Source organism: Hydractinia symbiolongicarpus, chromosome 5, assembly GCF_029227915.1.
Source record: "Hydractinia symbiolongicarpus strain clone_291-10 chromosome 5, HSymV2.1, whole genome shotgun sequence".
Taxonomy (NCBI): domain Eukaryota; kingdom Metazoa; phylum Cnidaria; class Hydrozoa; order Anthoathecata; family Hydractiniidae; genus Hydractinia; species Hydractinia symbiolongicarpus.
Window position 1 is genome coordinate 6,918,508 of NC_079879.1, and position 19,177 is coordinate 6,937,684.

Consider the following 19,177-nt stretch of genomic DNA (forward strand, 5'->3'; position numbering starts at 1 on the left):
CAGCATACTTTATTTGTTAAGTGTTCCAAATTTTGTTGAAAATAAAGTAGTTCTAATTTTTGGACCAATTTTGGCCTAAAATGACATTTAGGTGACAAAAATCAAAATTATTATGTCACCATTATGTTCAGCATACTTTTTTTGTTAATTGTGCCAAAATTTGTCAAAGATAAAGTAGTTTTAATTTTTGGACCAACTTTGGCCTAAAATGACATTTAAGGTGGCAAAAAACCAAAATTTTGATGTCACCCTCATGTTCACCATACTTTTTTTGTTAATTGTGCCAAAATTTGTCAAAAATAAAGTAGTTTTAATTTTTGGACCAACTTTGGCCTAAAATGACATTTAGGTAAGAAGAAATCAAAATTTTCATGTCACCATCATGTTCAGCATACTTTAATTGTTTACGGTGCCAAATTTTGTTAAAAATAAAGTAGTTTTAATTTTTGGACCAATTTTGGCCTAAAATGACATTTAAGGTGGCAAAAAACCAAAATTTTGATGTCACCATCATGTTCACCATACTTTTTTTGTTAATTGTGCCAAAATTTGTCAAAAATAAAGTAGTTTTAATTTTTGGACCAACTTTGGCCTAAAATGACATTTAGGTAAGAAGAAATCAAAATTTTCATGTCACCATCATGTTCAGCATACTTTAATTGTTTACTGTGCCAAATTTTGTTAAAAATAAAGTAGTTTTAATTTTTGGACCAATTTTGGCCTGAAATGACATTTAGGTAAGAAGAAATCAAAATTTTGATGTCACCATCATGTTCAGCATACTTTATTTGTTAAGTGTTCCAAATTTTGTTGAAAATAAAGTAGTTCTAATTTTTGGACCAATTTTGGCCTAAAATGACATTTAGGTGACAAAAATCAAAATTATTATGTCACCATTATGTTCAGCATACTTTTTTGTTAACTGTGCCAAATTTTGTCGAAAACAAATACAAATTTTGGCCTGAAGCGTCAATACTAGACTTCCCAGTAGTTAAGGAGCTTGGGTACGAAGTTTACATCTGTAATGGACCAACGTGAAATCCCAGGGTCGATTTTTTCTCAAAAAATGCTCCGAAATAAAAAACGACGGTTTTAAAGAATTTCCTACGCCTTCGGGCGCGGAAATTCAATAAGTCTTCACTACATATCCTTATGGCACCTATACAATCTGAATCAATGATCTGATTGGTTAATTTTTATGAATTTCGATCCTCTGCAATTATATAGATACATCCTCAAAATCATTTTACTTCGCCCGATGATGGGAGAAGTATCTCCCGAAACGTCGCCTACTAAACTATCATGTTCAAGAAATGATAAACTTTTCACAGTAATATGACTATTTCCAACTCTCGCTTCGTACTGTCGGACAAGATAGGAGATGAGGTTCTTGAAGTATTTTTCATTATGCACTTTCTTGATTTGTTGGCGCCATCCGCTCTCCTTGCAGTGGGTAACACGGAGATTGTTATGTTTGTTCCTTTGACATGAAATAAATAAATATTAAGCTCTAGCTCACCCGTCACCCCAGTTTATTGCTTTCTCGTTGGTCTAGAAATATTTGCCACTAAAGCTTGGTTTTTATCTGGTGTTAATTCGCGATAAGCAGGTGAACTAATTGGAATTGATTTTTCAACACATACCAATAAATAAATTTATTTTGATATTTTAACGTCAGCCGTTACAACGTTTACATTAAGCATGCCTCAAGCTGCAATAAAATGACAAGTCGGAAAACGGCAAACGAACAATTAAGGCGCTGGGGGAAATCAATAAAAGTTTGGCTTTAGAAAAACCTCTATTTAGAGGTTACGTAAATGAAAAAAGAAATAAAGATTTAGTTTGTATATCTTTTTGTTTTCGACGTTCAAATTTCTTTACCACTGCTTCTCTAACCAGTCATGCTTTTGCAATATTAAAAAAATTGCAGTGAGACAGCAATGGAACAAAGTTTTTTGCGACGTCTGCCGTAAACAAGATGTTGGCATCGTTACTTTAATGTCAGACATTTTCAAGGGAAATAAATTCGCGATTCAGAAAAGCCTCAAATTTTTTCATTTTTCGGAATTAATGAAAAATAAACTTTCGCTAATGTAAAAAAAAGAATTAGAGTTGAATTTCCCATTTTAAACAGAGTACTCACAGTGTTTATGGGTTTAAACGAAAATTTTAATCAGAAGTGGTTTTTACGAAGTAGGATCTTCGAATACGCGAATCAAGGCTTTCGTCAGTTTCCCCAATTTAATTTCGCGCTTTATAAAAATGTGTATTTCACGGATTTTAATCTTCGGAAAAAAAAACGAAACCGCGAAATTGAGGAAAGTAACAGTACTATCAACAAATGAAGCAAGGTTTTATAAAAGGCAATTAGCCAAGTTGAAAATAGCTACTGCTTTTTTAAGTTACCTTAAAGGATAATTATTACGTCTTTGCTAATGCTTCAGCTGAACGACTAAACAAAGAAGTGGTACCTGAGCCAACAGAATACCTTGTTAAAATCACAATGAGAAAGAAAAACCTCTTAGTTATTCTTTTAATTGGTGCGGCCAAAAAGAAGTAATTATTTTAGTCATGCCGCACTAATAATAATAAGAGGAGGTAAATTACTGTCATATTATCTTTCCAACACTAATAATTAAAGGAATATTTGAAAAATTAGAGAGAAAAATATTTTTTTATCTATTTCTTTGTTTTTTGTTTTCATTATTTATGCAATGTTGTTTTTTTGTCCGTGTATGTTTCTTTTTCTTTTCTTCTATTTGCTTCTCAAACTTCTCAAGCGATTTCTTCTTACACATTTGAAAACTTGTTTTGAGAATTGTATGCGGCTACTAGATGCTTTCTCACAAAACTGATGAAGCAGAGGAAACCTCGTCAAAGAATAAATCAGATATTCTGATGATTCCGGCTAGTTGAAGTTTCAAATGCTAACCTATGGCTGTCTGCATAAATAAGCCGTACAAAGCCATTCTCAGAAAATGTTGAGGGAGGTTTGTGGCGGAAATGATAGATAAAAAACACAATCAGACAAGAATCAGACAAACACAAAAAAAGACGAACTATTTATTTTGTAAGATTTTCCTTCCTACTATATAAAATAGAAAAAAAAAAACAATAAAAAGTGGAAAATGTGTCAATTCTATTTTCGTCTGATTAGAAAAAGTCAACCCGCACTTATAAGAGGAAATTTATCTCCTTATAAATAAATTTTGATCCTTTAGGAGAAAAAATGAATACTCCCAAAACTTACGCACGAAAGTTTCTACGATAAAAAGTACTTTAGGGGCGAAAGTTTCGAGAGGTCCAAAATCGCACATACTTTTTCGAATTGTAAGTTTAGGACAAATTTCGAAAAAAAAAAAAAACTTTCGCGAAAATAAAAAATTACTTCATTGCAAGGGAAAATCTTTTAACAAATGACAACAATTCTTTTTCTTTTTCTTTTTTTTTATTAATCAAAAGTTAATATCACTGCTTCAAGGATCAGGATATCCGAAAAACGTTCGTAGCAACATAGATAAATAAAAACACCAAACGTTTTATAATATTTTTGTGGTAAAAAAAAAATGTTTGATCGTCTTGAAAAATATCCATAACTTCGCGTGGTAAAACTTTCACATTTTGTTAATTTATAATTTCCAAAGGTATAAACTTTCGCGGAAATAACAAAAAACGCGAAAAAAGGAAAATGTTTCTGCCACTAAAGTTTCTCCCCTTTGTACTTTACTGTCGCTTTTCCCCGGATTGTTTTTTCGCTTTAAATAACTACAGTAGCTGCTATTTCCTTCTATAAGTCCAAATGTTCTAACAATTATATTGAAAAATACTAAATCAAATCTCTCCAATAACCGGCAAAAAATAGTGGCTCCACCGTGTACTGTGCCAGCATAGGTTTGCTGTAGTAAGTTGATTTTCTTTGTTGTAAACATTCAGGCATGTTCGAACGTTGCATTTCGAACGTTTTGTAACACTTCTCTTTTTTGTGCTACTTACCAATATTCGAATTAAATTATGTTCAGTTTGAAACGTTATTTTTATATTTGGCGTTATTTTTATCAGCAGAATGAGGAATTGTAAATCAATCTTTTTACTATTATTTTACATCAGCGCAACAGTTTCAAGTATTAAAGGTAGGAAAAATGTTATTTTTATAACAAGTAGTAATTTATTTGTCGTACAGATGCAACTTAATAATAATAATAAATCTTTAGAGCGGCTAACCCATTAAATCACAATAACATATAGTTAGTAGATTGTTCCCACTGGGAGCCACTGGAAGTTCTTTAAACGAAAACAAGATAAGCAGCTACAGCTAAAAATAGGTACCCTAAAATTGGGCACAAGAGGGTCAAAGTAATTGTTTTTAAAATAGTTTTTAGAATGCAAGGTATTTAATGGTTTTACTAGGACGGCCAATGTAACAATGCCAACGATGCAATTTTTAGGCAGTTTTTACAGGGAAAATTGAAGCCACCACATTTGAATTTGTTATAACACCGGACATTGTTTCTTTGAATATCAGATCTTTATACCTGAAGAACTTAGAGAGACGCGTATAGGTTATGAAAATAACTAAAAGATTACATCAACTAAGATTACTTTTAATTAGTTTTTGAAGCCTGGTTGTCGTTTGTAAAGATACTCGCCTAGATAAGGAAGAACAAGTACACGTTTTTTCGTTTTAACCGTAGGAACAAGAGACTTCTCTCGATCCCTGGTGTTTGTAATTTTTTTTGTATGCGCTTTAGCCTGACTGTTACTTATAAGTTGTTTTGGTTATCAAAGAGCTACTTAATGTTGCTTTTAAAACTAAAACGCGTAGATAATCATGTATTTTCTTAACATAGCGTTACTTTACGACGAAAGAATGCTATCAATCAATCAGTCTATATTTCTGAAATATACAAATATAATTTACAGGAACATACACGAATTAACCTATAGCAGACTTTGCTCGTGCATATGGTTTTGATATTAGAAGATTTTCACATTCTATTTTTGGCCATATTTTTTTTCTAGCTCAAGCATTGTGCTCTTGTTTTGATTGCTTACGTCAAGACATTTGCTCGTACGAAGAAAATGCTACCACAACGAAATTGATTCTACACGTGATATCCACTTATCAGCTTTTGTCAATTTCAGAAGTGAATGCAATAAAGGAGAATATATCAATGCAAGTACAGGATGCTTGTACAGTGAACAAGTTAAAATATTTGGTGACTTACCTACTTGACTTACCTGAAGCAAGCCCCTCATCAGGTGAGTAGAAAGAGGAAGGTTACTTCTTTTTTTTACCTTTAAAGCAAGGCAGGAAATATTGGTTTAAGAAGGAATCAGCAAAGCATACTAGGAACAGCCTGGCAGTGTATAAAATAATCAAAGCGTTGAACACCATGTAACCACATCCTGTTGCTCTTTTTGTAGCGTTTTCTATTGCCTTTGAATATCAGGGTGAATAATAGTCAGGCTAAATACTTTTTCGAACACTGATTTATACAGATTCCTAGGTTTTTCGAACTATTTCTTTCGGGCATTTGGATTTATTTGAAGCAACTGTTTTAATTTACCCTGAATATTTCAACATTGTGTTTTTCGAATTCCTCGATTTTCTGAATCGTTCCCTTTGATAGAATACCAAGCGTACAAATTATTTGCGAAAGAAATTTTGGAAATCTTTGCCGATTATTGATCCAAGAATACTTCTTTTTGCAGAATATATTTTTACGGGTTATTATATTTCCTAAATATGCGGAACTCAGTTTTTTGCCTAACATAGCATTTAAAATAAAGGTGTTTTTGAATGAACAGGGAAGAACTCATTGGCTTACCTCCTACAAATAAATCGAAGTACAAAGAATTGCAAAACTTCGCAGCTGTTGTGAATGGAAGAAAACGGAAAATTATGCTAATAGTATTAATGAAACAAACAAGGAAGAACTCATTGGCTTACCTCCTACAAATAAATCGAAGTACAAAGAATTGCAAAATTTTGCAGCTGTTGTGGATGGAAGAAAAAGGAAAAATTATGCGGAAACTTTTTTGCGGATGACCGATTTCTAATAATTTTTGCGGAACTGGATCTGCAAATTCGAAAAAAAAATTATTTCGGAAAAAAATTTTTACCCTTAAAGTAACCGCAATTTTTCGAACTTATATGTCCAAATTAACTAGAAATATTAAAAAAAAAATTCTTTTAGTTTGCTTGTCTATGTCATTATAACACAAGAAACAAAATTCGATTACGAGTTTCTCTAATACTTGTGTAAACGGAATAAAAAAAATGTTGAAAGAAATGTACAAAAAGCATGTTCACTATTTTTTAGTTAATTCAGCTCTTTTATCCGAAAACTTCAATTTTTCAAGCTATTTTGCCTTTCCCGTGAGAATTCGAAAATCTGGGGTTAATGTGTATTTGCAAAGATTTAGTTATTGTCCCTGAATTCTTACTTCATATGGTTGCTTGAAAAATAAAATAAGAAAAGAAATAAAAAGGGTCTGTGTATATTTGACTGCCAAGCTTCCAAAGCTTTGAAGTCACGTAATATTGCTAAAAATACAAGTCTGTGCTTAAGTTAGACGTTATCGAAATAAATACTTTGTTCAAAATGTTATACTATATTTCTTTTTTTGTTTAACTTATAGTTTTTTTAACATCTGTTGTCGTAAAAATCTCAATTTTATTTTCGAATGTAAAACACGGTTACGATTCCATCATATTTTTTTAATCATTGTTGACTCCGTTGGTGAGCCCATTTTTACCATTGCAATGATTGTCCTCCTCCTCTTCGTTTTGTTTCGATAGAATAGGTTCAATGTCTTCATGCTTTGGCATAACCACTGAAAACTGCGCAGTTCCTTGTTTTTGTAGCGGTCGTAGAGATATGGCTGGTAAAACACCAGGTATATCTTTTTTCTTTACTTTTGAAAAAATTGTTGTCAGGGCTTGGCGAAACGGTTTTAATCGGATCGTGCACACGAACGGATTCACAGCACTGTTTGATACGATAAAAAGAAACTGCAGGTCACGCAAAACGTGTCGGAACGTGCAATGACATTTTGGGCAAAACTTAAGCGTATACATCATGATAATAGCAGGCGTGTAGCATATAAAAAACATGAACAGCATTACTAAAAACAACTTAGTGACTTTCTTATCGGCCTTACGTGTTGATTTGCTTCTATTGGTGATGGTCTTGCGTTCCCTTGAATAAATAACTAATTTCCGTAATAACCGAAACGTAACTCCGCATATAACAATGGCAAAAAAGAAGGAAACTTGAGCAAAAATAAACAGGAAGTTGATAAAACCTGCGACAAGATACAAACAGGAGATGATAATAGCAGTGACCCATATCGCGACGAATATCATTAGACACACTCTTGTATTCAAAAGGCGTCGATATTTTATTGGCCAGTTAATTGCTATATACCGATCCACGCAAAAGGCTGTTAAATTTAGTATGCTCGCAGTGCAGGATATAAAATAAGTCATCCGAGTAATTATGACATGCTCGTTTTTCTTAGTTCCTAACGCTTCCAGTGAATGCGTGGCGACAATTAAAGGGAGCGTAATTACACCAACAACCAAGTCTGTTACAGCTAAGTTGACCAAGATAAACATAAATGGCGTTCGTAGTCTCTTGTGAGGATCTTTATAAACAGCGAAACAAACTAATAAGTTACCAACTACGGTGAAGATTAGCAGTATTGCTGAAAGCACCGCTGTAGATAATGATAGCCATGTTGGTGCCCATATATGGGAGCACGGAGTTTCAATCATCACAGCTGAAAGAGAAACGACTCATAGATTAAACTTTCAAACTCGACAAGCTTTTGTTCTGCGCGAAAGAATATCTCTTTAATACAAAAATACAATATTATTTTGTTCTTCTGCAGTTGTTACTCGAAAGTTTATTTTTAGCTGCTAGATTATTATCTTTCATACATTATGCATATCTATTCCTTCATTTATGTTTCGTTTACATAAATTGAGTTTTGAAGGAGTTTTATTAAAATATTATTTGTGACGTTACAGTTCACTATTTGGGACACATTTAGATCGTTAGCTGTCACGATTAGAAACTTATTATCCTTAAGTGCGCGATAGTATCAAATGAATGAAGTGCGAAAATAACTAAAAATCAACTGCGATGGTAATGCAGTTTTTCAGGTTTAATTGGAACTACAAAATGAATCTGTATACAAGATCTTTTTTGCTGTAGTTGTGGGGCTAAGAAAACGAAAAGTAGTTGTTTTGGCGAAATATTCAGCGTACACAAACAATAAGAGAGTAGCAAGTAGACTCGAAGGAGAGACTCGTTAAAACACCACTTTTAAGATGAAACTTTACTTTTGTTTACTAAAATACATCTAAACTAAACCTATTGTTTTTTATGCCTTGTTCCAAATAAGTGCCCCCTTCTGATAGCCGTGTGATGAAATAAGTGCCCCCTGTAACTATAGGGGGGAGGGGTTTATTCCGGCAGGGGCGGTTATTCGGATGAGGGCGCTTGTTCCGTCATTTATGGTATATGATCAAAACGCCAAATGAATAGAACACATTTTCATTTCTTTAGTAGATCTTTCATAATGCTGTAACCTTAGCAACATTAACGTGTTTATACTTTTGTCGCTGAATAGAGTGGCCCCCAACTGCAAACCAAACAAAAATTTTCTAAGAAAAAGCGAACATTATAAACAAAACTACGAACATTTTAGACAAAAGTACGAAAATTTATGACTAAAGTACAAGCGTATTAAACAAAAATACAAACATTTTTCACAAAACTACGAACATATTTAACAAAAGTACGAACATTTTAGACAAAGTACAAACATTTCTGACAAAAAATACGAAGTGTTGAAATAAGCAAGATTTAATCTAGACAAAACTGCGATCTTTAAGCATTTACCCATCTGTGTTTGCATTAGCGTGGAAAGAGAAGATAAGCTGAAGAATGTACCTTTTTCTTTTCAATTTCAAAAAAACATGCATGAATTGGAAAAAGTAATTAATTCATCTGTCCCATGCTATTGGACTTTCCAAAGCTGGAAATTACACAAAAAGAATTATTTGACATTAATTTCATATGCCACTTGAGTAGACTGACGTGGATAATGTATTAAAGTATTTATTGTATACGACGTTGGTATATATGTATATTCGTTCAATAAAAATTGATTCAATCGGAAATTCATTTTCATTTAACACAGCCTTATATCCTGTTTTATGCTCCGTGATTATCTTTGAAATGAAAAAAATCGAGCCATTTATCAACTTAAACTTTCTAAGAATACCTTTTATGTAATTTGAAATAGCCACGATGCTACCAATCAATCTGGTTATATATATACCCTTTTTCACCAACCAAATTGGAAAGAGAAAGCGACATTCTTTATCTTCATCTGCTCTTTCCACGCGAATGCAAACACAAATGGGTGAATACTAGAAGAACGAATCGCGCTTTTGTTTCGATTCGTCTCTCTTATTGCAACGCCTTGTTCGTATGTTCGTATTTTTTGTCAAAAATGCTCGTACTTTCGTCTAACATGATCGTACTTTTGTTAATTATGTTCGTACTTTCGTCTAACATAATTGTACTTTTGTCAAAAATGCTCGTACTTTCGTCTAACATAATCGTACTTTTGTCAAAAATGCTCGTACTTTCGTCTAACATGTTCATACTTTTGTCAAAAATGTTCGAAGTTTTGTTGAATATGCTTTTTGTTTTGTCAAACATGTTCGTAGTTTTGTTAAATATGTTATAAATATGTTGTTGAATAGGTTGGTAGTTTTGTGGAATTGTCCGTAGTTTTGTCGAATGTGTTCGTATTTCTTGTTCGTTTAGTTAGTAGTTGTGGGCCACTGTAGATGATTAATTAATTAAAGATAATTCAGTAATTCCATGATTGATTGACTGATTCAGGCGATATAACATAGTGATTTTTACATGATGCGATAGTACAGAACTACGGCACCGAACAAGGAGTACCGTTGTTCAACGTTTTGCAATGGTGCAGTAAAAATCCGAGATGTCAGACAAAAATGCCCATAACCTTTTTAGTCACGCAAATTTTGTGCAACGAACTATTTTTTCCAAAACCAAAAGTCTCAATTAATCCGATTTTTATTGTTTTACCACCTTAGAAAAACAAATTATGTAGGCTTTTGGAAAATCGGTTTACACTTTTTTTTCTGAAGAAAAAACGTTCCTAAATACTTTCTCTTTCCCTTGATAAGAAAATCTAAAAAAAAACGTCTTTAAGTTTTAGAAAAGTGACTGAAAAAAAAACGTAACCATGATATTTTAAGAATGGACAATTTTTACGTCGGACAAAAATGAAAAATTTTCACCAAGTGACAAATAATTTGTTTGATGGAAATTTTTTCTGACAATTTTTTGTCTAGTCCCGCGCAGTGATACATAAGCCCGGTAATAACAGAAATCCGGTAATAACAGAAGACCGGTAATAACAGAAGACCGGTAATATTAGAATCAGCAACAACAACAGTAATTATAGCGACAACAGAGTATTTGACTGTTGATGCGGATTACGCAGATTACGCAGCTAAAAAAATGTGTGTATGATTCAACACAGATTGTATTTATCTAATTAAACCAAATATCTTGAAACATTTTTTTTATTATTTATTATTTTTCTAACTTACCTTAAAGTTCGATTTCAGCAAACCATATCAAAATAAGAAATTATTTGTTTTCCTTTTTTTTCTGGAGCTTGTTAAAAATTAATATTTACTAAATAGATTTTGTTCAAAGTATGGAAAAGCCAAGTTCTTTCCTTAACAATAAACTCGCCGTTTTAATTTTGTCTCTTCTTCAATCCCAATTCTATTAACTCAATGTCACAACAAGGATAGAAAATCCATATTGAACATATCTGTATAAAAAGCACATAAAAAACCTCTGCATTGCATTTCTTATGAAATTTCTTATAATTCGAATTAATTTTCCTGAACCCTAAAAAACATTAAGAGCAGGTGGAAGTGTTCTTTAGCCAATTTTGGTAACAATAAAATTTAAAAGTTAGCTGGATTGATCTTTTGTAGCCGCAAGAGAAATGGGAAACAATATGCTTTTTATTCTTTTTCTTTTTCAATAACACAGCATCAAAATTTGAAAACCTATGAAAGAATTTTTCATTATACAAAAACATATACTTTTTTATTTTATATTTATTTATTATTATTCTTTTGTTTTTTAAACTGATGTATTTATTGCGGGGTCTTTTTCCTTTTTGAATTAAATATTGGCCCCATGCTATGAATATGATTAATCATCATAATACAAGCGAAATTTTATAAAGATAGGATCCAGTGACCATTTGGTAATTCCTCTTAAGGAAGTTTATAATTTTTTTTTATAAATTAAAATATTTTTCTCCATATGTGTGCAGACAAAGTGTGATGTAAATCTAGGCTAGGTCAGTTTTTTGACTGCGTGAAAATTCACACTTGTAATAAAGCTCCCTATTCGAGGGGAGATAGCTGATTGTATTTCTAAAAAAGGAAATACAAATACTTTTATCATGAACCAAAGTTGGTTTAATTATTTTCAAGCAATTAGATACCATTAATTTAATAATATTTTTGTAGGGAAAACATATTGTGGGTGTTTTTTTTTTCTTTTATCTCCTTTTCCTATCTAAATGTCGCAGCTTTTTATTCTCAGCTAAAAAAATAACGAACGTGACAAAAACTAAGATTTATAAACAAATAAATAATGCCGCTTTTTAAAAAGTTTTGCTTACAAACTTTTTTTTTTTTTTGAAATAATGTGAAGTAACAGCCACAAAATATTATTATTTGGAATGGACTTATAAAGTTAAAAGGTTGTAGCTACAAAAGGTAACAAATATTGTTGCATGATAAAAAGAAAATACAACCAAAATTTGCACTCTTCAATTTGCACTTCTGATTTGTAATTTACATTATTAAATTTTAAAAACAGAAATATCACTGAAACTATTTATTTGCTACAAAAAATTTCATTCTTACCTAAATATGACCATACCAGAACCTTATTTTTTTTACGTAAAGACACTTTAAAGTTCAATTTGTTTAAGACCTGACGATAAACAAGTGTTAGGAGCGATTACTTAGAGTACTGTATAGTAATAACGACGACGTAAATTATTTTATGTGTAACAAACAGAGTATTTGTATGTCAATAATAAGACTTCGTACAACTTAGTATAATAGATGCCGAAATATAACTAATTAAACGTGCTCCGTAATAGATCCACGTAATAATCCACGGTTGGTTGTGGAATAATATAATACATAATGAGTAGCAATTTACGTCATAACAGGCAAAGAGAGCCGAGAAAGTCATTTTCCGGCATTCAAGAGACTCGAAAATGCAAAATTTACCACCTCGTTAACCAGTCTCGTCGGCGTCCTGATGCCAAAAAGCATGTCAGGGGTCCTTTGCAGTTAAATATTTAAGTCGGTCCAAAAATGAGGATAAAATCGTTTGACTAAGAAAATATTATTCCTATTACATTAAGGTCTATCGAATCGATTTATAATTTGAGTGCAAACCCTCTCTTCACTCTCAGTCTCGCGTGATGAGTAATGAAGGATACAGTACAAATTAAATCAGTTACCTGGCTAGCATAACTGTAAGGGTAAGGCCAAAAGTGCAGCTCTTTACTTCCGTGTGGAGGCAATTTTATCCAATGTGGCTTGGTACTTGTTAAAAGTCTTACTAAAAATTTACGCGCACAACAAATATGAGAGCATCAAGCTGGCGTACTGGTTTTTATAAAGTGTTATACTAAACTTACTTACAAACACTTCGCGTAATTATGCTATTATTTCCTCATAAGTATGCCTTCTTGGGTCTTCTGGTAGTGAAGACCGTTTATACGCGTCTAATAACTTTGTTTGTTTTTGTTCCTTGTACGAAAAGCTTTTACGTGCAACTTTTCCTCTACGATAATTATCTTTGATTGTGTTAACACAGATAACCATCTTTCAATACAAAAGACGTAACAGCATAAATAATTCTTAAGAAACTATGAAATTTTGCGTGGAAGTTTTACACGCTACGGAAGTAGTCGTCCATTCTAATTGAATTACAGTGGAAATTAAGCTTTTCTTATTTTTAAACTCCCCTAGGTGCCCTGATAACTCGGCACGCTAAAGCCTGCAACTTAATTTCAATGTATATTTATTTATTTATCTTTTAGTATGCAATGACAGCATGCCATGCGCTTCGTACCAGTGTTATCAGAGTATTTTAGTAAGTAATAACAATATAATATATGAAATATTTAGTGCCCTTATTCGTCTATTTAAACTATAAAACGATCTATAACTTTTCAGAACATGGAAGATTGGGTACAGTTTAATTCGTCGTGTAAAACAGAAAGTGAATTCACCGCAGAAAGAATCACATTGCATGACTCAATGGACACCATAAAGATATTGATGAATGAAATTAAGAAGAACGTAAGTTTTTCGCCAACTTCAGAAATAAATTGTACTGTGGTAGAAAAGTTTTTTCACAAATTTATGTCAAAGAAAGCTAATGTGTTTTTTTTGTTTCTGTTGTTTCTTTAGCCTTGTGAGCAGGGCTCTTTTTTGTTTGTTGACACGTCAATGACAAAAAGGAAAAAAGAGATTTAGTAATAAAGTGGATTTTCCTTTAGAATGGTGTGACATAAAAAATTGTTTATCGTTTTACTGCCGTTTCGCTTTTTTTACTTTTTTATTTTAGACCATGGCAAATTCAACGTTGGAGGAATTTTCTCAATTTATGCAAATACACGATCCAACATGTCCAAAGCAAAAAAAATTTTCAATCACTGATATCGTCACAATGTCTGTAAGATTGTTGAGAAATGTTTTTTCATGCTCCTCAACGGCACATGTAAGTATTTCTACCAATATAGGTAAATCACAGGGTTACCACTGGAATATAATACTTTAATTAGAAAAAATCATACAACAGAAATTTTCGCGTTTATTACTAATTTTGGCCTTTCTCGGCTTTTTTAAAAATGCTAAGAAATGCCAAACTTATCTAAAAGATTTGCGTATTTTTGAACTCGCATTTTTTTGACTGAAATCTTTAATTGATTTTCTATGCATGACTTTTCCACATTCTGTGTGATTCTGTTTTTGTTTACGTGTGTGAGTTTATGTTACTACACAGAAAGTTGCAATGCACCTTTTCACAGTTGAGTAAACATACTCTTATTTTATCCAACTGAAGTTATCTGTTTAACTAGTTGCACCGTACTAATCATCTTAAAACCAATTTAGAAAGCATAACTTCAATAATTAAAGCTGAAAACGACCTTTCCTTTTTACCAAAAATACCCACTGCTGTGGGATGGCAAACGTGTTTGTTGTTGTTTTCTTCAGTTTCTGCGCTGTAGCCTTTTTCGTAGCTGCACGGCATTGTCTTTTGAAACGACTACTTCGTGTATTACTACATATCATAATAACTGTGAAAACGTGTATGACGCAAAATTCACTACAGTGCTTTCTGCCACCTTAATTATACATTCAATTTTTAAACTCATACATAGAATTATTAGCTAACAATACAGCAATTGTTTTTAAAACTGTTTCAGGATGTCTTAGTAGTTCTGCTTATAAACTTCTTGTCTGCAAATCTGATGTAAACAGCCTCCTGAAATCTACAGGCACAATCACACAACCAATATACACAGTCTGCTTCAAAGTTTCAAATTTTATTATTTAAATTCATTCAGCTTTGTTCTTAAATTTTACTTCGGAAATTGCAAAACTAAAATTTTGTTTGTGCAACTCTGCTGAACCCAAAGTACCTTAATTAAGTACCTTAATTAAATTCCGAGTCAGTAAATGCTTTTGTAATTTGTTTTTCCTGTCTAAAATTTTAATTAAAAATAATTAGGCGTATGCAAATCTGTATTTTAGATTCCGCCTAACTTTCTTTCACAACCATGTTCCCATGACATATACCTTCATCATAGTGACCAAAAGCCGTCCTATGTTGACAACCCTTCACATTATGAACCGTATCCAACACCAAATATGTCTGCAGATTACCCAAATGATAAAGAATATGATGGGAGCAACAGCATGACAAGCGATGGCAGTTATGTAACTAAAGATAGCGGCAGCACTTCTAGAAAAGGAGAGTCTTTTCATCCAATGCAAAACGACATGCATCATCAATGGATGTCTAAACCAGCGCCTGCACTGAGCAATGTATTAAGCAAAAAAATGACAATGCTTTTTCGCGTCAATCATATCATTACCTTTCATCAACCAAATGGCAGCAAGACTTGTCTTGATCAATCGGATATTGAAAAAATAGTAAGCTAGTTTGTTTGTTTTTTGTTTTGTATCTTTAAGCCTGGTTTTCACTTATTAAAAAAGCAGAACGCCATGGGAATTGTTTAAACTGCAATCTGACTAGTTATTTTGCTGTAATTCTTGCTTGGTTTGTTTGTTTTGCGTCGATAGAATTATTCGTCAGCAAAAACAGGACTTTAAATTAATGTTTTCGTTTTTAAGTGGGAATTAAACTATGTGGGGGAATATATATTTGACTACATTAATATGCAGCGTTTTCCCGCTGCATATTAATTCCTTATTTAATTGGCTGCTATTTATATAAGTGAAATCTGATGCGCTTATTGGTTCCTAAATATATACGTAAATCTGATTCGTTTAAACTTTTTAAAGTGCGTAAAAGAAAAATAAAGTTTGGTACAGCAAAAATATAAAAATAAACATATTTATAAACTTCTTTATGTGCCAGTTTTTATAGATTGATATTAAAAACAAATATTTATTAAAGATAAATCATACGAGTACAGAAAGATGATAAGTAGCTACCTTTCTTTGCATCGATTCGTTATCAGTGCAATTCCCACCAAATAATACTAACACCAGCGATTTTATCATGAAATTTATAAAGTTTTCTTCGTTGCTCCAAATAATAGACAACTCCATGTTTACTTTTTTTTAAAAAAATTAACTCTACTATTTATAAAATTTCAGATTTAGAACTTACCCACGCAGAAGGCTCTCTTACGTCAATTTGGTTTATATATAGTTCTTCGCTTTAGTTATAAACCCCACGTTAAATATTCGTTTTTATGCTCAAATGTTTTCCTCTAAAAAGCTTTTTAAGCTCCACCTCTTGTAAAGAAATGTGAAGACGTCATATTTTTTCACTACTGTTGATTTCATGTTGTTTATTTTCCAATAAATGGTTTATTTTTAGGAAAGATGTGGGGAATTCAGCGACCCCTATCGCGTTGAGAAAATGCATTTGATTTCAATATTACAAAAAGATATTTTGGGATGTAAAAGCTGTGTATACAACCAGGTATATACCACATGTCATGTCTTTAGTATACATTCCAGTAACATTGTCACGACAAACATTAACCAGGTTTTGAGTCATAAATCTTTGTGAGTCGCTAGAAAAAGAACAATATATTTTCTTACAATTATAACAATGAATTAATGAAGAAAAATTTTAAACTCTTTTTAGACCTCACATTTGAGCAACTCTTCTTCTTCTTGTGGTGTATATGATACGTCATTATACATGCTACGTCAGCAGTGGATTACAAATACATATTCTGTTTTAATGGAATGTTCTCCTTATGACGTAAGTAAAAAAAAAGCTTGTCACGTTTCTTTCCCTTTCTGACTTTTATAAAAACATTCATCTTAGCGTTTTCTAGTAGACATCGCGTGGTGTTGAATGCAATTAATTATGAAAATGGTGAACAATGATAAATTTAATTAAATATCTCTAAGATTGCAGGAGGAGTTCTCTCTCTGCACCGGATGTAACATTCTCACCCTAACACGATATATCTCAGCCACAATTTAAAGAAGATGGTAGATAAACACAAATGATAAAGCGTTGCTCCTTTTAACAAAGGGCTGCTTTTTAATAGATTTATATGTTATTTGCACAGTTTTTCCCAATTCAGCCTTATGATTCTTCTCCTTATTTACAGTTTGCGCAATTTTCTATAAGCTCTACTGATTCAGCGGCTTTGGGAATGACAATATTGGATCCGCGTGATAAATTACTTTAGAACTGAGGTTTTGAAAATCATTACCGGGCTAGCACTGATTTTCAATTAGCGAACCGCGTACCTTAACCCTGTTTGGTCCCGGGTTTTTTTAACATGATTTTTATAGTTAAATTTTTTCTGCGTTAATTAAATTAATAACACACTCTTTAAACGAAAAGATAGACATTAAAATTTGACATGAAATGTTATTTAGGGTTAAAAGTAGTTTTTCCAAAAAGTTTAAATAATCGCTCCTTTTGGCTCTAATATTATATTTGTAACTGCCCCTGGACGCTTATTGAAAAAGGGCGCTTATTAAAATATTTACAAACTAGAGTGTGCGCCGAGAGGGGCGCTTAATCGATAATTTATATTATGACATCAAATTAACAAAGTGATGGCAATAAATTATTGCGTGTTAGATTGTTGCGTCATGCTTTAAAAATTTATTTGAAATGCCACTTCCTGGTTAACTTTTACTTCCGTTCTAGAACAAATTTTAACATTCTTTTTAAATTTTCTGGTAGCGAAATAAATGTTATTTAGCATATCCAAAGGTTTAAGAGGACGATTCTAGTCAAAATAACGCTAATTCAGCGCAATAAATTTTTTTTAGAAATTGAAAACTATTTTAAAGACGTTGGTTTTGAGGTCAAACCTTTACAAATAATAATTGGTAATGAATAAACATGATATATCTTTCAAAAATACATATTGTATTTTTCAACCTATTTTGTCACTAAATATGACTTGATTTTCAAAACAACTCATTACATTTGACACCATTCGCCATATAAAGTCCTTGTAAAATTTAACAAATTTTTAATTCGTCCATTTTAACCATGTCAAATTTTCTTCCACCTCAGATAATAGTTGGATTCTTTTATTGTAGAGCTCGTGTTGCTTAAAAGTTGCTTAACAAAGAATGTAAAGATTTCTAAGATTATTAAAAATCCTGTGTTCACTTATAATTGTTTGATTTATCGTCACATTTTTACATAATACCCAGACTTAGTTTAAGGCGATTCAGTTAAGCGTTTATCAGATAAAAAATAATGTAGTGCTTTTACACGCAAAAACATATTTCAAAGGAAAAATACACTTAAAAAAGAATTACTTCAGTGGACAAACCTTTAAGTAAGTTATTTGAAAAGTTCACGAAATTCACATGAACAAATCTTTCAGCCTAGATGCCAGAAAAGATCCCTATTAGCAGCAGGCGAGGGGAAATGTCAGTATGAACGGAAATTTTTGTCATGCGTTCTCGTTTCATAAATTGTAACCATAGAGTATTAATATCTAGAATTCTTTTCTTAGAGAGAATGTATTGAGAAAAGAGTAAGAGAATCTCCCCCAGCATTTTTCCACGTGGCTTTTAACTTGATGAGAGGATATGTTGATTGTCGAAACTGCACTGTTAAGGTTAGTAAGGTTGCCAGAATTTGTCCTTATTATTCATCTCTATAATAATAGCCGTCGTCTGTCTTTTTCTGCGCGGACCCCCCGCTGAGTTAGAAAATGATGTTACGGAAACACGAATTTCAAATGCGATATATTTTTATCCACTTTGTTGCGACGGGTAAATATAAAGGACGGTCGAACCCGTGGATTTTTCCACGGGCTAACGACTAGTCTGTACTATGATACCCAACTTTCCTTTTGTGAGGCAAAGATAGTAGCGATTGACGGCAGAATCCCGTGGGTTTCCCCGACTGGTAAATTGCCGTAGATTTCCACATCTGAACGACTATTTTAATTAACTTGCTTTCGTGTTGAGCTAGGCACAAATTCGTCGAGTGAATATCTACATGGCTGAAAGACAACAGTCAAAATGACCCTTCTCTTGCAAAGTCGATGCTTGGACTACAAAAAGCCATAATTGTTGCACATTGACGTTTTTAAATTTACCTTCTGTAATGCCAAAAAATGCATTTTCCCGTCTGGATTTAATTAATTTCAAATCAAACTCTACAAATATTCAGCTCTTGTAACTTTTATTTGCGATAAGATTACGGCTTTGGCCTATTTACTGCACGGCATTTGTATGTACTACGTCAAAGTTTAGTTAAATATATAAAAATTTTAATTTATTGAAAAAAAAAAACAGTTTACATAG

General features: G+C 32.3%; 2 protein-coding genes across 5 annotated transcripts in view; one reads left to right on the forward strand and one right to left on the reverse strand.

The window, feature by feature from the left end:
* The first annotated feature begins 4,013 nt into the window (after window positions 1–4,013).
* The window catches only part of LOC130644459 (uncharacterized), a 31,616-nt gene continuing 16,452 nt past the window's right edge, over window positions 4,014–19,177 (forward strand). The window contains exons 1-9 of the mRNA XM_057450079.1: window positions 4,014–4,130; window positions 5,020–5,259; window positions 13,213–13,265; window positions 13,349–13,474; window positions 13,743–13,895; window positions 14,933–15,334; window positions 16,251–16,355; window positions 16,524–16,643; window positions 18,379–18,483. Coding sequence (XP_057306062.1) covers window positions 4,064–4,130; window positions 5,020–5,259; window positions 13,213–13,265; window positions 13,349–13,474; window positions 13,743–13,895; window positions 14,933–15,334; window positions 16,251–16,355; window positions 16,524–16,643; window positions 18,379–18,483 — 1,371 coding nt within the window. The 5' untranslated portion in view covers window positions 4,014–4,063. The remainder of the gene's footprint in view (window positions 4,131–5,019; window positions 5,260–13,212; window positions 13,266–13,348; window positions 13,475–13,742; window positions 13,896–14,932; window positions 15,335–16,250; window positions 16,356–16,523; window positions 16,644–18,378; window positions 18,484–19,177) is intronic.
* On the reverse strand, window positions 6,486–15,982 carry LOC130644460 (melanocyte-stimulating hormone receptor-like). Of its 4 annotated transcripts, none has more exons than XM_057450081.1 (2): window positions 15,860–15,982; window positions 6,486–7,785 (listed from the first exon to the last, which is right to left on the reverse strand). In XM_057450081.1, exon 2 carries the CDS (start codon window positions 7,778–7,780, stop codon window positions 6,722–6,724), a length of 1,059 nt encoding a protein of 352 aa, XP_057306064.1. In that variant the 5' UTR covers window positions 7,781–7,785; window positions 15,860–15,982; the 3' UTR covers window positions 6,486–6,721. The 4 variants fall into 4 exon arrangements, with proteins under 4 accessions (XP_057306064.1, XP_057306066.1, XP_057306065.1 ...); XM_057450083.1 differs by lacking the exon at window positions 15,860–15,982 and adding an exon at window positions 12,812–12,888; XM_057450082.1 differs by lacking the exon at window positions 15,860–15,982 and adding an exon at window positions 12,628–12,777.